Below are 14,372 nucleotides of genomic sequence, written 5' to 3'. Positions count from 1 at the left end.
TTGTCCTTTTGATTAAAAGCAATTCTAAAACACCCACATTTGATTATAATTACTGAAGAGGGATGCTGATAGGGCATCTTAATTTGTTGAAGAATTACCCAGTTTTAATGTGGCACAATAACAAACAAACAGCAAGTACTAGTCAGTGACCTGTGTTAAAAACTCATGGTTTATTCATAGGCAAAAGCTTCGACATGTTGCAAACCTGTTTACATTCTAATTAGTTCTAAATTGCTTGCAACTGGAGGTGCAATAACTGGCCTCTGAGGCTTAAATCAATACAGGAATTTAGTCAAGAAATCTAACATATTTGACCAAGTTGAAAATCGTTCATTAAAACACTTTTTTGATCATGAAACATGAAACAAAAGTTATTAGCAAGAAAAAAAAACATAATGTTACCATAACTATTATAAATAATAAAAGTTAAAAGATTGAATTTAAAGACTTAGTACATTCCAGTACGTTTAGTGCATTCAAACAGAGCTTTAAGAAACTTATTACCTACTGCTACATGTAAGGCAGAATATCATCATCATCATCATCATCATCATCATCTATTTATTTATATAGCACTTTAAAAACACACCTGGTTGACAATACTAATATGCACATAGTAATAAAACCAGACAGAATAGAAAATCACCTTAGCTGATTCTGACATAGACTTGCTGCTTCCACTAATAATAATCATCCAATAACAGTAAATTAAGGATCCTGCATACCTTTACTTTTTATCCTTCAAGTATATTTTGTTCTCTGTGGTTATTTTAACATGACACAGACACCTGGGGAGTTTCAGAGGGACACCATTTAGTCTGCAAGGCAGGGGTCTTTATTTTTAAATGTAATTGGATTCTCTGTGCATTACCTGTGTCTGACTGTCACGGTGCTGCAGTGCATTGTTTTATTGGTGCAGTCCATCGTGATGCCCCCAGTGGGACTTGGGTAACTCACAAGAGCTTGTTTAGTTCTTGTTTGTTCTGTTGACTCTGCGCTGCTGTTAACTATCCTGTGACAGGCGGGTAGTATAGGCTGTATACAACAGTATGACGTATGCATGTACTGCAAGTAGTGATGTATAGTGCATTTCTTTCACCCGTTGACCAAGACATCTGCTAAATTTGCCTGTTTTATATCTAGAGCTAGTTTTTGACAACAGGCTGCAAAACCAGCTGATTCTGGCTTTTCATGTGTGCTGTTCTTTTAATCTGTTTGTGTTTCAACACAAAAGAGATATCCAGAGACATTACTTGGGGTCTTAGAACTTATCAACATATTAACAATGGGCATATTAACATTTCACTGGATGCTAAATTAATAATACAAATCTGCAATCAAAGAGATCCATAATCTCGACAGTTTAAAGTCTTGCACGCAGCAGCGTTCATAAGAATGTTCTGCTTTGGCCTCATTACATTTCTGTAATGAGGCCAAAGCAGAACAAAAGCTCAGGGTTAAACTTTAAAGACTGTTACAGGACAGATGTGGATTCTTAGAGTCCTCCGATAGCACTCGTCCTCTGACATTTTAAGCTTCACGTTCTTTTTTTAATTAAAAATACAAGTCAAATATCACTTATTGGGAACTGATCACTGCTGATAGAAGATATAATAATTGTAAGATTGTTTTGTTCTAATGGAACATAATGCGATCAATCCCATACTTACACAGTGTACAGTGTATTAACTAACACTCCAAAATAGTACACATACTTGTGCCTCACCCTTATTCCCCAGCTGTCACATTCACCCACTGCCCTCCTAGAAATCCTGCTGGATTGAGGATTAAATAATGAGACTTTTGCATAACATGCTAACAAGGCATCCAACTCCATTACTCCAGTCCTCCTCGGTGATGGCATTATATCACAGCCTTACCAGCTGTGAAATGACTCAGATCGCAGCTGTTACGTGGCAAAGTTTTGAAAACTGTTGATTTGATCTGGCAGCAGTGATGGCATCCTGAACTCCGGCAACCACCCCTAAAGTCTGCAATTAAATAGGAAGTAATAGAAGATGATGATGCGACGTTTGCTTTGAGAGTGTCGATGAAGAAGTATAGAGAAGATTAGAAGGAGTTTAACTGTTTGTTTTTGAACCCAGGACTTGTTATATCTATGTAATCTGATGCTGAAAATATATCTAGAAAATGTTCTCTGAATTTAACTATAGCATTGCTAATATGTTGATGTTTAGCAGGTATAAAGTACCATCTTGATTTGACATATTGGCATCGTAAACAAATGCAATGTACAGCTGGGGCTGATGGGAGATTCATTAGGACAGAAAGAAGTCCTCAGCAAAGTGAAATATATATATAGAATTATCCAGATCCTATTTAATTCCTCCCACAATGATCTAAATTTAAAGTCATAAATCTGCTGACACACAGTGCACATTTCTTCATGCAAACACTTTGTCCTTCCTCCAGATATAAGATGATCTCCGAGTTTACCTGGCCAAACCACGACTTGCCATCAGACAAAGATGCAGTCAAGAGGCTCTTGCAGGGCTGTGGGTTCGACCACGACGTGGCCTACGGCAAAACAAAGGTCTTCATCCGCACGCCGCGGACGCTCTTCAGCCTGGAGGAGCAGCGAGCTGAAATGGTTCAGAGAATCGTCCTCTTCCTCCAGAAAGTAAGAGTCTGACTGAATCTCAGTAGATGATGAATCAGATATGTCAGCTTGAAATGTAAATCAGATGTGTCAGTATTACACTGATATCATGGGAAATTTATTGGTGATTTAGTGCTGCCAAACTAATGAAAAGCCCCCCTGTTGTCACTGATTTTATATTTTCCTTCTCTTTTAGTCGTCCTTTTACATCCTCTAAAACTTGTCCTGAATTCATGCAAAAAAAATATCCTTTTATGGTATTCATTGACAGCAAAAGGGTTCCTAATTGCAAACATCTGTTATTGTAAATACCTCCGATTTCCAGTCATCAACAGCTATTATCTGATTACGGCCCTTGAAACAAGATCATGAGGTTCTTCTTGTTTCCAGACCCAAGTCGTGCTCTCATTGATATTCACCAGCTTTTGTTCTGCATATGAATAACCTGTGAGACTAGAAAAGCTCAGCCTGTACTCCAAGTTATACAAGCGCCGAGGTATTTTTGGACCTGATATAATCTTGTACTATTAGCATTATTCTCTATCTCTTAGGGTGAATATCTTTCTGCCGCTTCTCTTTTTTGTCTGAGTTTTCACCCACGCAACTCTCGCACAGTTACCAGATAAGATAAGTAGATCTCTAATTTAGAATTAAAGGTGAGTCTGGGTTTTGGGGCAATAACAGAGATGTTCTTTGTGTTAAATTAAAAGCACCACCATAATGCAGATGTGTCCTCATGTAATTGAGCCATGTCTTTGATGTTTTTGCTTTGCAGGCTTTGAAGTTAATCACACCTGCTTTAACTGTGAGGTCTCTGCAGGTGTCAGTGGACTGTAAATATGAAGTGAATTAGTTGTACCTAGATTGTTCAGCTAGATGTTAAGATTGGCTTGGACTAAGCTTAGACTTTCCTTACATATTGGGAATAATTCAGACTGTACATGAACGATGCAAGTAGCCATATTGAGGGCTCATGGTCAGCGTTTTAGCCATCGCCATCTTTGTTTTTATAAACCAGGCATCAAAGGAGCAGGTAGTCACGCCCCAAAGCTACCCATCTTTATCGTATAGTCAGTTGAGACTATAACCTCATATGGACTCATGTGACTCACTGCTGGTCATGAAAAAGAATGCACATTTAAAGCACTGTGCATTGATTTCACTTGACTTTTCAAATGCTAAAAGGTTGTGTTCATTTTTTATACAGTCTGTGGATCAAGCATCTGATACTGGGAGACGTAAACACATAGCAAGAATGAGTTAACTGTTCTTCAATATTTCTTGATCAAGTGATTTGGATTCTTTTGTATGTTTACCTTCTTCCGTGTCACACATTTAAACATTGAAATGAAAAGTGAACTGAAATGAAAAAAACTGAACCAATTGTTTATTTATTTATTTTTATTTTCATTTCTTTTCTGCGCTTCCTGTTTTGGCTCGCCTGCAAGCTTTGCCTCCTGCTGCTGTATCAATTAGTTGACTAATATATTGTTGATTAACAGCAATAATTTGTCATTTGTCAAGCTAACGCCAAATGCATGTTCCAGCTTCTCAAATGCGACGCCTTTTCTCTGGTTTGTACAATTACAGTTAAATAACTTCAGATTTTAGACTGTTGATGGGACAAAAGAAACACATGAAATCAGTATTTATTGCTTTTTCTTCCAGCTATATATGCTGCAAATGATCTGTTATGAATATTGATTGCTGGTGTGTGTTTCTCTGCATTCATGCGTCAGCGGTTTGATGACACCTCCTTCAGGCGAGAATGTCAGTGTCTTGTTGTGATTACGTCGCATTCGCTGACACGTGTCGGCTTAGCGTGCAGAGTACAACTTGTTATTTTTTTCATTTACTTTGATAGATAAAGACATGAGTCTGAGAATGTGGACTGTGGCTCTTTCTGCGTATCAAATTGAGGACACGAAATGCAAATCGCCCGGATGCTTCAAAATGCTTCTTTTGATTGACAGCCAAACGGCAATACTGTCAGTCTGTCAGCAGTTTGTGGGCGTGCAGTGTGTACACACTCTACACACATCTTACAGACTATAGCCTACATTTGGAGTCATGTGATTGGCACTCACGCGCTTTTTCCCAGCCTGTCATTACATTACCTTCGTGTGGGCAGATTCCTTTGCACCATGTTGCTTTCATCCCTACCTTTCTCAAACATTCTCTCCAACCTCTCAGACATGAAAGGGTTATCCAAGCCATATTAACTTTTGTACAGGATTGATTGGCTGACCTTATCGATCCGTTTGACCCTTTGCAGGCTTTTCCCACAAGCTCGCAGGACGGGTGTTGGCTCAACCGCTCCCTCAGGAGAATCTTATCTTGTATCTCACAGGATAAGCAGGCTTTGATAATGAAGGGAAAGCCCAGAGGATTTGAAGCTTCCCCACCTAAGCAAACATCACAGCATTGCTGAGGTGGAAGAGGGGTATTTAATCTTGCCCTCTGTCAGCATTAAAGCTAGGCGTGCAGTTTGCGCTTAACACACAGTCGCATGCCCATTCGCTCATGCGATATGCATGCAGTGACACACAAAATCAAATAGTGGTGTGACAGCAGAATTGACTCCTGTATGTACCACGCTGTTACTCAAACAAACATCCCAGACGGAGTATGATCTGCTGTGCCAAGCAATCCCCTTATCAGCACCTGGCACACCAGACTGCCTTATGCCAGTCGAGACCACAGTGCCAGGGCTGTCATTGTATGACTGCGGCTCAGACACACTTCTTGTTTCTCCGTTTGCTCTGTGGATTTATTATAAAACCACTCAGTTTGCTCCATCAAACAACAAAAAAATCCCCCTACAATCTGTGAATCTGCACAGTCTCCTAAACACAGGTTGAGTGGCCGCTCATAGTGCCGATGCTGCTGGTCGGAATCGGGAGATCATTGTATTTTCTGTGTCTGTGCTGTTGCTTTATTCCTTTAAATTACCATAATGTACAATAAACCTGGTGTAGCTAGAGGAATGGACTGGTGCAGGGGGAGGGGCAAGAAGTCCTCTACTGCTTCATTTAATCCTCTACCCTTCAGCCCCTGTATTCACGTGCTCACACTCGCCTCATCTTCCTGCTTGTGTTGTGCTACTGAGCGCAATACCAGTGATTGCTCTGCATCCATGTCTGTGCAGTCCTGCACTGACAACACTGAAGCCTGCCACATTGAAAGCAATCTGATTTTTACCACTTTGAGAAATGAAAGCATGAAGATTCCCAAAAAAAAAGCACATGACATCTCAACATAAATACAGATGTTATAAATTATACATAGGCCACCCCCACCTTCACTCTGTTAAAATGAATATTTCATAAATTCAAGCTCAGCCATCCACATCACAGTACCTGTCAGCGTTTGTCAGAGCAGGGACAATGACGAGAAAAGAGACACCCCCCTCTCGTGTATTCTGAGCTTCCGCCTTAATTGCTTTCCAAAGCTTTACATACTCTCCATAGCAGTGGGTTTATCAGACGTGGCGAGCGTTATGTCTTTGGCAGTCAGCTTTAACAGCGCAGCCACAGGGGGCTTGTCTGGGCAGGAGCTAAATGAAAATATCTTTAAAGGATAAAGAGCTTTATTTTATTATTTTGTACCGTTTCCCGTTGGGTGAGTCGTGTCTTCAGGCAATAAGAAGTGCAGCAATAATTTAAGTCTTTTTGGGGAAGACTCTGACATGGAGAGCCCTCCTTTATAGCCCTCTTGTGAATAGTGGGCTACTTAGTGCAAGGCTAACACTGCCTCCTCTCTGTTTAACTGCCCAGAACTGATCTGTCTTCTTCTAGACATCAGCAGCTACATGATCTGTAATCCTTTGATCCTATCTGAACCTGCAAAGTGTTTTAGTTATCATCGAAAGCTATCACCTCCACAAAACTCAGTGCAGCTGTCTGTAACTGATCAAAGGAAAGTTTAACTTTTTTGTAACAATCCCACCGCTGGGTTTGAAAGAAATGTGCCTCCTTTGTTCTCAGAGAAACCTGTAATGATGAAACTCTTCATGTGTCTTTTTTTATATGACACTGGTTATATGGCAAAAAAGTCTTTATTTTATATTGTAGTATATCATATTCTCAAACTTCCATGTTATTCATTATTTAGTACCTAAGTTTCTGATCTTTAAACCTCCTTAAACTATGAAGCTGACTTTTAAAGAAATGCCAGATTTAAAAAATAAATGGATAAAATTCAAGGCTGTGAGATTGATTGTAGCCTATAAATATCTTACAGCCCACAATGCTTTTGGATAATGTGAAAACTTTCTCCATGGCAACTGAAGTGTGGCTCACAGGCAGATTCATTTTCCACTTGGCTGTATCCTCACTAATTCTCACTAATTTAATTTCACTTGAATTCATTCATTCATTCATTCATTCATTCATTTATTTATTCATTTTCAGGCACAACAAATACCTATATTGAACATAAAATACACAAAACAAAAAACAAAACTTGCCTGAAAAAGGAGTGGGACGAAGAAAACTTATTAAATCCCACCCCTATACTCACTCATCAACAAAAAAAAACAATAAACTTCCCGCAGCTACGCCCATCATTGAATGAAATTGAAAATGTTATAAATTAGAGATGCAACAGACATGGCCACCCTGTAGCCTTGTTGTCGTTGTCGCCTTTAAAACATGGCAAATTACAAACCACAGGTCCTTGATAGTGGAAAGAATTTAAGAGGCTAATGAGGGAAAATCTGACACAAGTATCTGAACAAATCAAACACAAAATCACATTTTCAGAGATTGAAAGTGATCGAATTTCAAAATAACTGCCAATTAAAGGTGCAGTATGGACTGTTTTCATTTATATCCTGCCACGAGAACTTGAAAGAAACACAGGGATACTTTGATTTTTTTTCATGATTATTAATAATTGGTTGTTGTACATATTTAGTCACCCAGGAAACAGGTTTGAAATAGTGCATGTGTGTCTCAGACTAACACGCTAAAGGGTTCTTCACACTATAGTTTAATGTGGTCCAAATCAGTTGGCAAATTTGTAAATTTGTAGCTTTTTCCTGTGATTCGGTTTCTTTTCTCAGGGAAAAAGTTAAAGCAAACCAAAATGTGTCCCTGCCTACAAATCAAATCAAATCAAATCACTTTTATTGTCACATCACATGTGCAGGTACATTGGTACAGCACATGTGAGTGAAATTCTTGTGTGCGAGCTTCACAAGCAACAGAGTTGTGCAAAATACAATACAAACCACATGCTTAATGTCTGCATAGATAGGTGCTGTGTTCTGGACTAGTGTATACAATGGAAAATTTACTCCTGCCATTTATTATTTATCTGGGAGATCTGCACTCCTATGGGAGTCTGCTGCATCCCAGAATGCAAAGCATATGTGGCCACGGAAAGGTGCTTAGCTCAGACTTGTCGTGTACACTTTGTCGAATCAAGGCGGGATCACATTCTTAACATAAACAAACCACTTGGTGGTTTAGAGTTGGTTTGGAAGCAGACTGAGATCACCTCCATAAAGTGAAAAACTTCAGCTAGACCAAAAGCTGGTTTGAATTGTTTTTAACCGGAAGGACACAATTATACTTATAGTTGTGGTTAGGGCTGGATCAGGAGACCTTCACTTACACAGACCTTACACTGCAATAGGTCTAGGCGACTGGAGGCGTCCCATGATGCACTGAGTATTTCTTCTTCCCGTCTTTTCACACCCTGTGTTTATACACCAGTCTGAATTATTAGTTTTTATTAATTTCTGGCTCTCTTTTACAGCGTGTCTTTATCCTGTCTTCCTGCCCTTATCCCCATCCGGTCGTGGCAGATGGCTACCACTCCCCGAGCCTAATGCTGCCAGAGGTTTATTCCTGTTAAAAGGAAGTTTTTCCTTCCCACTGACGCAAATTGCTCACCCATAGGGGTTCTCTGATTGTTGTGGTTTTCCTTCTATTATTGTAGGGTCTTTACCTTATAAAGTGTCTCGAGGTTGTTATTTTTTTTTATTTTTGTTTTGATTGAATTTAATTGTTATAATTAACAGAGAACTGATGTTAATGATCTTCAGTTTCAACACAAATGACATTGTTTGGGTGAAAAACAAACTACTGAATAGGCTAAATGTTACATACTGGATAAGACAAAAGATGTCAAACCTTCCACTACTAAAAATAAAACGTGAAAGAAAAACATAAGATTTCTGGACTATTTTTGAAGTAAATGTAAAAGTTTTGGATAGTTCAGAAAATCAGGAGAGTCAGAAAGTGTGAATATATTTTGATATTTCTTTTTTGTTTTTTGGTTCCATTGTCGGTTAGAAATTTGATAAAATTTTCATTTGTATGAGATCTGCATTAATGCTCTGTAGATTAGCTTTGAGCACCTTGTGGTTTCAGTAAATGAATCAATTAGCTGGTTTTATTGCGTGTTCCTTTGAGCTCATACTGCTGTCCGTTGGCAATAATCCTCCAGTCCATCTGAATGATGCATCAGCTTTGCAGAGATATTCAATGTACTCTTCAGTCCTGTCTCTCTCAGTGAGATTGTAATGTTTAAACTGAGTTTGAAAACATTTGTTTCACATCATTAGTGTACATTAGCCAGAGGTAAAATTTAAAATGACAGCATGTTCTGGATTGAAAGAATGAGGAATCGGTGTCTGGATTGTGCCGTTGATCTTTACTGAGCAGTGAGCTGCTCACTCGAGCACTCTATTGATTTATGATAATTGCTGCTGACCTGAGCTTCAGCCTAATGTTTTCCCGTGACAGCCTCTGGACAGTGCATGTTTGAAGCTTCACTAAATTCTGTCACACACTCTTGATTTCACCCCTCCCCCTCCAACCCAACATGCGTATCGAGCATGTCACTGGAAAACCAGCTCAATATCCCCGGAGGATGTGGAAACTCAGGCATTCGTCAGTGCAGTGAAGTGTGGCGCACCGGCCTATCTGTCTTTCCATGTCGGAATTTTGTCACGCTTTGTGTTTAGGTGACAACAAGAGGAATGGTTGTCTTTTTTTCCTGCTTTGAATTAGACCTTTTAGATTGCCAACGCTGCAGTCCAATTCCGTTAATAGGCCTTTTATTGGCACTACAGAATACTTTCAGATTAAAGACATTCAGTATTGCCAGCTAATAATGTGCCCTGTCTGTGTTCTACTAAACATTTCAACAGCAGCCTTCCTGCTCTCACCGGTCGCCCTTGCACATGTGATTTGTAAATGCTTTTACTCAGCCTTCATTTCCATAAAGTCAACCCCTCAAATAAAACCCCAGCTTTCTGTCCCACTTTGTTGCAACCAAAGATCCCCAATCTGGCTTTGATGAGCTCGTAAATCCAAACCTCCAAAGCGTGGTGAAAGCAGAGCCTTGGAAAGGATGATCAGATGGCTTTATTGGCCGGGAGAGTAAGGGGGCAGACCGTCAGGGGCCTTGTTATTGGCCTGATTTATCCACAATCCCCAGAGTGTCATCTTCATCAGACTGCCACAATCATTGCAGCCAGCCTGCTACACTGTTTAAGGGGCAGAAAATGTGTTTAGGGGGTGTGTTTGTGCATGTACAGGTAGCTAGATGGCCTCATCGTAACTTTCAGATCTGTTTACCTGCCATGCACTTTAATGAGGCCCCAGTGAGGAGATGGTAATGCCTTTTGTCTGATTCTTGGTTAGTTATTACATTTTATTTCTCTTGCTTTGCCTTTCACCTCCAACCCCAGTATTTTACAATGTAATTAGTGACTTGTAGCTTAGATAAACACAGCTGTTGATCTGGCGTAGGCCTGTGCACCATGTGGATATGAGGCAGGCAACATCTCAACTCGGCTTACACCGACGCTCTAATTTGGCCACCTTTTGCTTTGTTACTTAGTGTATGATGTGAGCACATATGGGCCGGGACTGTGTGGGGTGTCAGATATCACAATGTGACATAGACAAGACAGAAAGGGAAGCAGCAGGAAGAGCACATCACACTGCTAATGAATGAGGTCTGTTGTGTATTTCTTTCTTTTTTTTAAAAACAAAGATTTAGCAGTTCTAAAAACGGGTTCATAAAACATCCAGAGAATGAGACAAACATAATCGAAACATATAAAGTAGCATATTCAAGAAGCAGCTGTTATATAGAAGGGAAAAAATAAATAAATATAATGCTATAGAAGTCTCCTTGTAAATATTAACACACAGTGAATTTAATTCATCAGAGCATGGATCTACTTTGGCTTTGGTGTGCATAAAAAGAAATAAAATGGGGGAAAAACATACTGAGTGTACTCCTTCAACACATACAACTGGAAAATCTTGCACTGCACACAACATTTAGTCTGCCCAGAGTCGCCATTTAATCTGCAAGCCACTTTACAACCCACCTGCATATGATCCTTTTCATGCTGTCCGCCTTAAGAGCTCAGTATACCAACTGCACTGGTCATTTAGAAAGTCTCATCTTTTTAAACTGTTCTAACATCTCCTTTTATCAGTGAGCATCTGATTTGATAGATCATTAAAATGGAGGTTAAAGAAACAACACAATCATACACTCATGCCTTTAATCTGGTTGTGGCTCTAGTGACACAGGTTACACAACTCAAGAGGTGGAGGAGAATAGCGACAGTAATGGCCCACTTCTGTTGTTTTCACAACCTTGGGGCTTAAATAAGGCGTGTGGAGAGCCTATGCATGGCTTTGAAGGTGGTTGTGGCTGTTTTCTGTCACCAGGGTGACAGTTTAGTAGACCAAATAAACAGTCTGTCTGTGAGCTACTCATGTGCTACTGTTGCTCCAGCTAGCTGCAGAGAAAATCTAAGTTTTATACAAAGAGCTAAAGTGTTAAAAACGATGTTAAGTCTCCACTTACAGGTCTGACTGAGCTCTTCCTTCTACATGGTGAACTGTGCACTCTTTCCTTTCCTGTTTCGACACACATTTCAGCCAACTGCACACAAACATCTATGTAGGTTGCAAACCCATGGCACCATAAATCCCTCATTGCCCCTTTCCATAGACTAGGTCGATGGTCCTGGAACAGAGCCATAATGCAATAAATGAATTATTGCAGATGGTAACAACAGAATTCTCTTGACTAATGTTATCTAGAGTGAATTAGTATTTAATATAATGTTGAACTGTAATTATAATCATGCACTAATAGATTACAACATAAATAAGAAGTCTTGCCATACAGCAGCTACAGATGACAGTAAACAAAGAATATAAAGATGATGTTTTAAGCTGTTGACTGCTATTATAAAGTCTAAACATAATTACAGCGGAGGATACTCTGTAGCTATTCAGTATTTATTTTTCAGTTTTGCTATGCACGACAAGGCAAACCTCATCTCACATAAAGACAAACCAGTACAAGCAAATGTAGTTCTAACAAAAGTTGTAAATGAATTAATAATTGCTTTTGTTCAAATTAAATCTTTGCAATAGTCAAAAAGCAGCACACAACTGAAGTGGAAATGAGCCAATCCTGACATCCATGAAAAATGAGTTTCAACATGAAAAGCCGTTTTCTAGCCTCTTGTTGGTGAAGAAATAAACATTATATAAAGAGGGTAAGATATTGTCGTCAGGTGGTAATTCTGATTTAAATGCACATAGTTTGGTTTGCATTCACACCAGGGACGTTTTGACAGTAATGTCTGACCCAGTGCCCACTCCTGAAACTTTGCCTAATTCACCGTAACACTCTGAGCCCCTTCAGAATTCAGACGAAAGCAACTGTTAACCTCATTCACAGAGACGCGAGGAAGCCGCCGTCGCTGAAGCCCATTCATTCCTCCCACCACCGTCACCCCGAGCACGTGGGCGAGTCCTCTCAGGGGTCGATTAGTGATGACTATGTAGCTGCCCTCCTTTTCTCACTCTCATGCATTATGTATTAAAGACAGTGCAGCATGGAGAAAACAGAGGATACGGTTTTAAGCCGTAAAATGACACAGCAATAGAGGAAAACTGTTTGCTCTTATCGTCTGACGTTTATGTAACACAAGTGTCAAAAGATAAAGACTGCTATCCCCCCCCCCTTTTTGGATCTATTTTCTTGAGCTGTTTTGGAAAAGTAATCCAGTTTTGCAGCTTTAAGACGATGTTGTGTTTCTCTTTAACGACATCTGTGGATGGAAATTTGAATTTCAACAGCAGAGACATAAAACCTACAAACTTTGCATCACAATAGTTTGGACTAAGAATAGCTTTGATATGGGGCATGGCATTTATCAAAGCTACACTGTAATAATTAACACAGCCATATAAAGAATCAGATCTACTGTGGACAGGAACCAGCTCAGTATACTTGAACATACATCATTTACAGTAACATCTGGGGAGCTGATAATTCCGTTTTTTCTAGCTAACTACGGCTGATCTCAGCTTAATGGGCATAATGTACAACTGCATAAACTTTGGAGGATTAAAAATACTAATTAAACCCTCCTTTTTTTTAAACAAAGAGAGTGTGATCAAGCCACTGTGGTCATTACATAACATGCTAGCTTTCCCTCATTGATCCAAATGTGATTCAGCTTCTGCTCATAACTACCCTCTTTCCACTTTGTAAGTAATGACGTGGTTAAGTCAGCACTCTAAGCTAGACCATTCTCTACATGCTTTAGTTAAAAAGTGAAAATGTTTCACTAGATATAAAACAATTTTCAGCTGGTGCGGTTAATTATTCTGCTGCAGTCCAGCAGTGCATGACTTATCTTCCTCTCTGGCATTTGTTAGTCTCATCAGGTGAAAACTACCACCTCCACAGTTTTAATATGCAAATGCAACAAATCCTTTTCTTTGCCACCGGCCTCCCCCACACTTTGAATCCATTAAATATTCATGATATCTATGATTACTGCGCATTACACTCAGATGATATCTGCTAGAGAGCCTCCAGTGCAGTCTGCAGTGTTGCCTTAAATTTGTAGGTCTGTGACACTGGATTACTGGCGATGAAAGATTATTTAGACACAATGTAGCCACTTAAATCTGGAATAAACTGAGAGGCTTCATGCATGCCTGTGTATGTGTCTATAAGAGGGAGGGAAGACATATGGTGGCGATTTTAGTGAGGCCGAGTTTAGAGTTATGGTTCTCTGGGGCCCCACTTACATCTATTATTCATGTTCTCGAGTGTCTAATAGCCACTCAGTCTATGTTTGGTTACAGGCAGGTCCTTATTTTAGCTTCTTTAGACTGAATAAAGGCTGTTTAAACATTGCAGTAAGAAATGTATAACAAATGAGAGATTTAATGAGTTGTAATGGTGAGTCACAACAAAATTATTAATTTAAAAACATGGTGCTTGACACTTTGAAATATGTGCTTATATATTAGCTACTATAGCGGTATTTAAGTGAATTTAATGCTGCTATGAAGACCTCATGATTCATATTTAAGTGCAGTGGGTTGCACGTGTTTACGGTTCATTTTTATCATGGATTCATGAGCTAGGCAACCTGCTGCAGTCCATAAAAGGGCAAAATGTTGGAAGTTGTTTCTTCACATGAAGGCCATTTTAGGTCATTCGAAGTTGAAGCTTTGGACAGTGTTTTAAATTATTGATAACGCGTGTCAGTGTTTGTCTGAGGGTACAGCAGGATCCCTGATGTGGTCTCTGATACAGGAGGGTTTAAAGTAACTGCAGTGAAACTGCAGGTCTGCTGAACGAAAAGGCGGGGGGGCTATTTTCCTTATTCTTTCTGACAGTTCCCTGCTTGTTTTTCATTTTACTTTATTGTTATTAAATTATTAATATTGGTTTCAGG

At 39.5% G+C, this 14,372-nt stretch overlaps 1 protein-coding gene across 1 annotated transcript in view; it reads left to right on the top strand.

Moving 5' to 3' along the window:
* myo1d (myosin 1D) overlaps nt 1-14,372 on the top strand; it is a 118,687-nt gene that overhangs the window by 55,395 nt on the left and 48,920 nt on the right. Inside the window, exon 16 of the mRNA XM_004556795.4 lies at nt 2,434-2,641. Within this exon, the coding sequence (XP_004556852.1) occupies nt 2,434-2,641 (208 nt within the window). The remainder of the gene's footprint in view (nt 1-2,433; nt 2,642-14,372) is intronic.

This window comes from Maylandia zebra, linkage group LG8, assembly GCF_041146795.1.
Source record: "Maylandia zebra isolate NMK-2024a linkage group LG8, Mzebra_GT3a, whole genome shotgun sequence".
NCBI classification, from domain to species: domain Eukaryota; kingdom Metazoa; phylum Chordata; class Actinopteri; order Cichliformes; family Cichlidae; genus Maylandia; species Maylandia zebra.
This window is presented reverse-complemented; position numbering and strand designations above follow the sequence as displayed.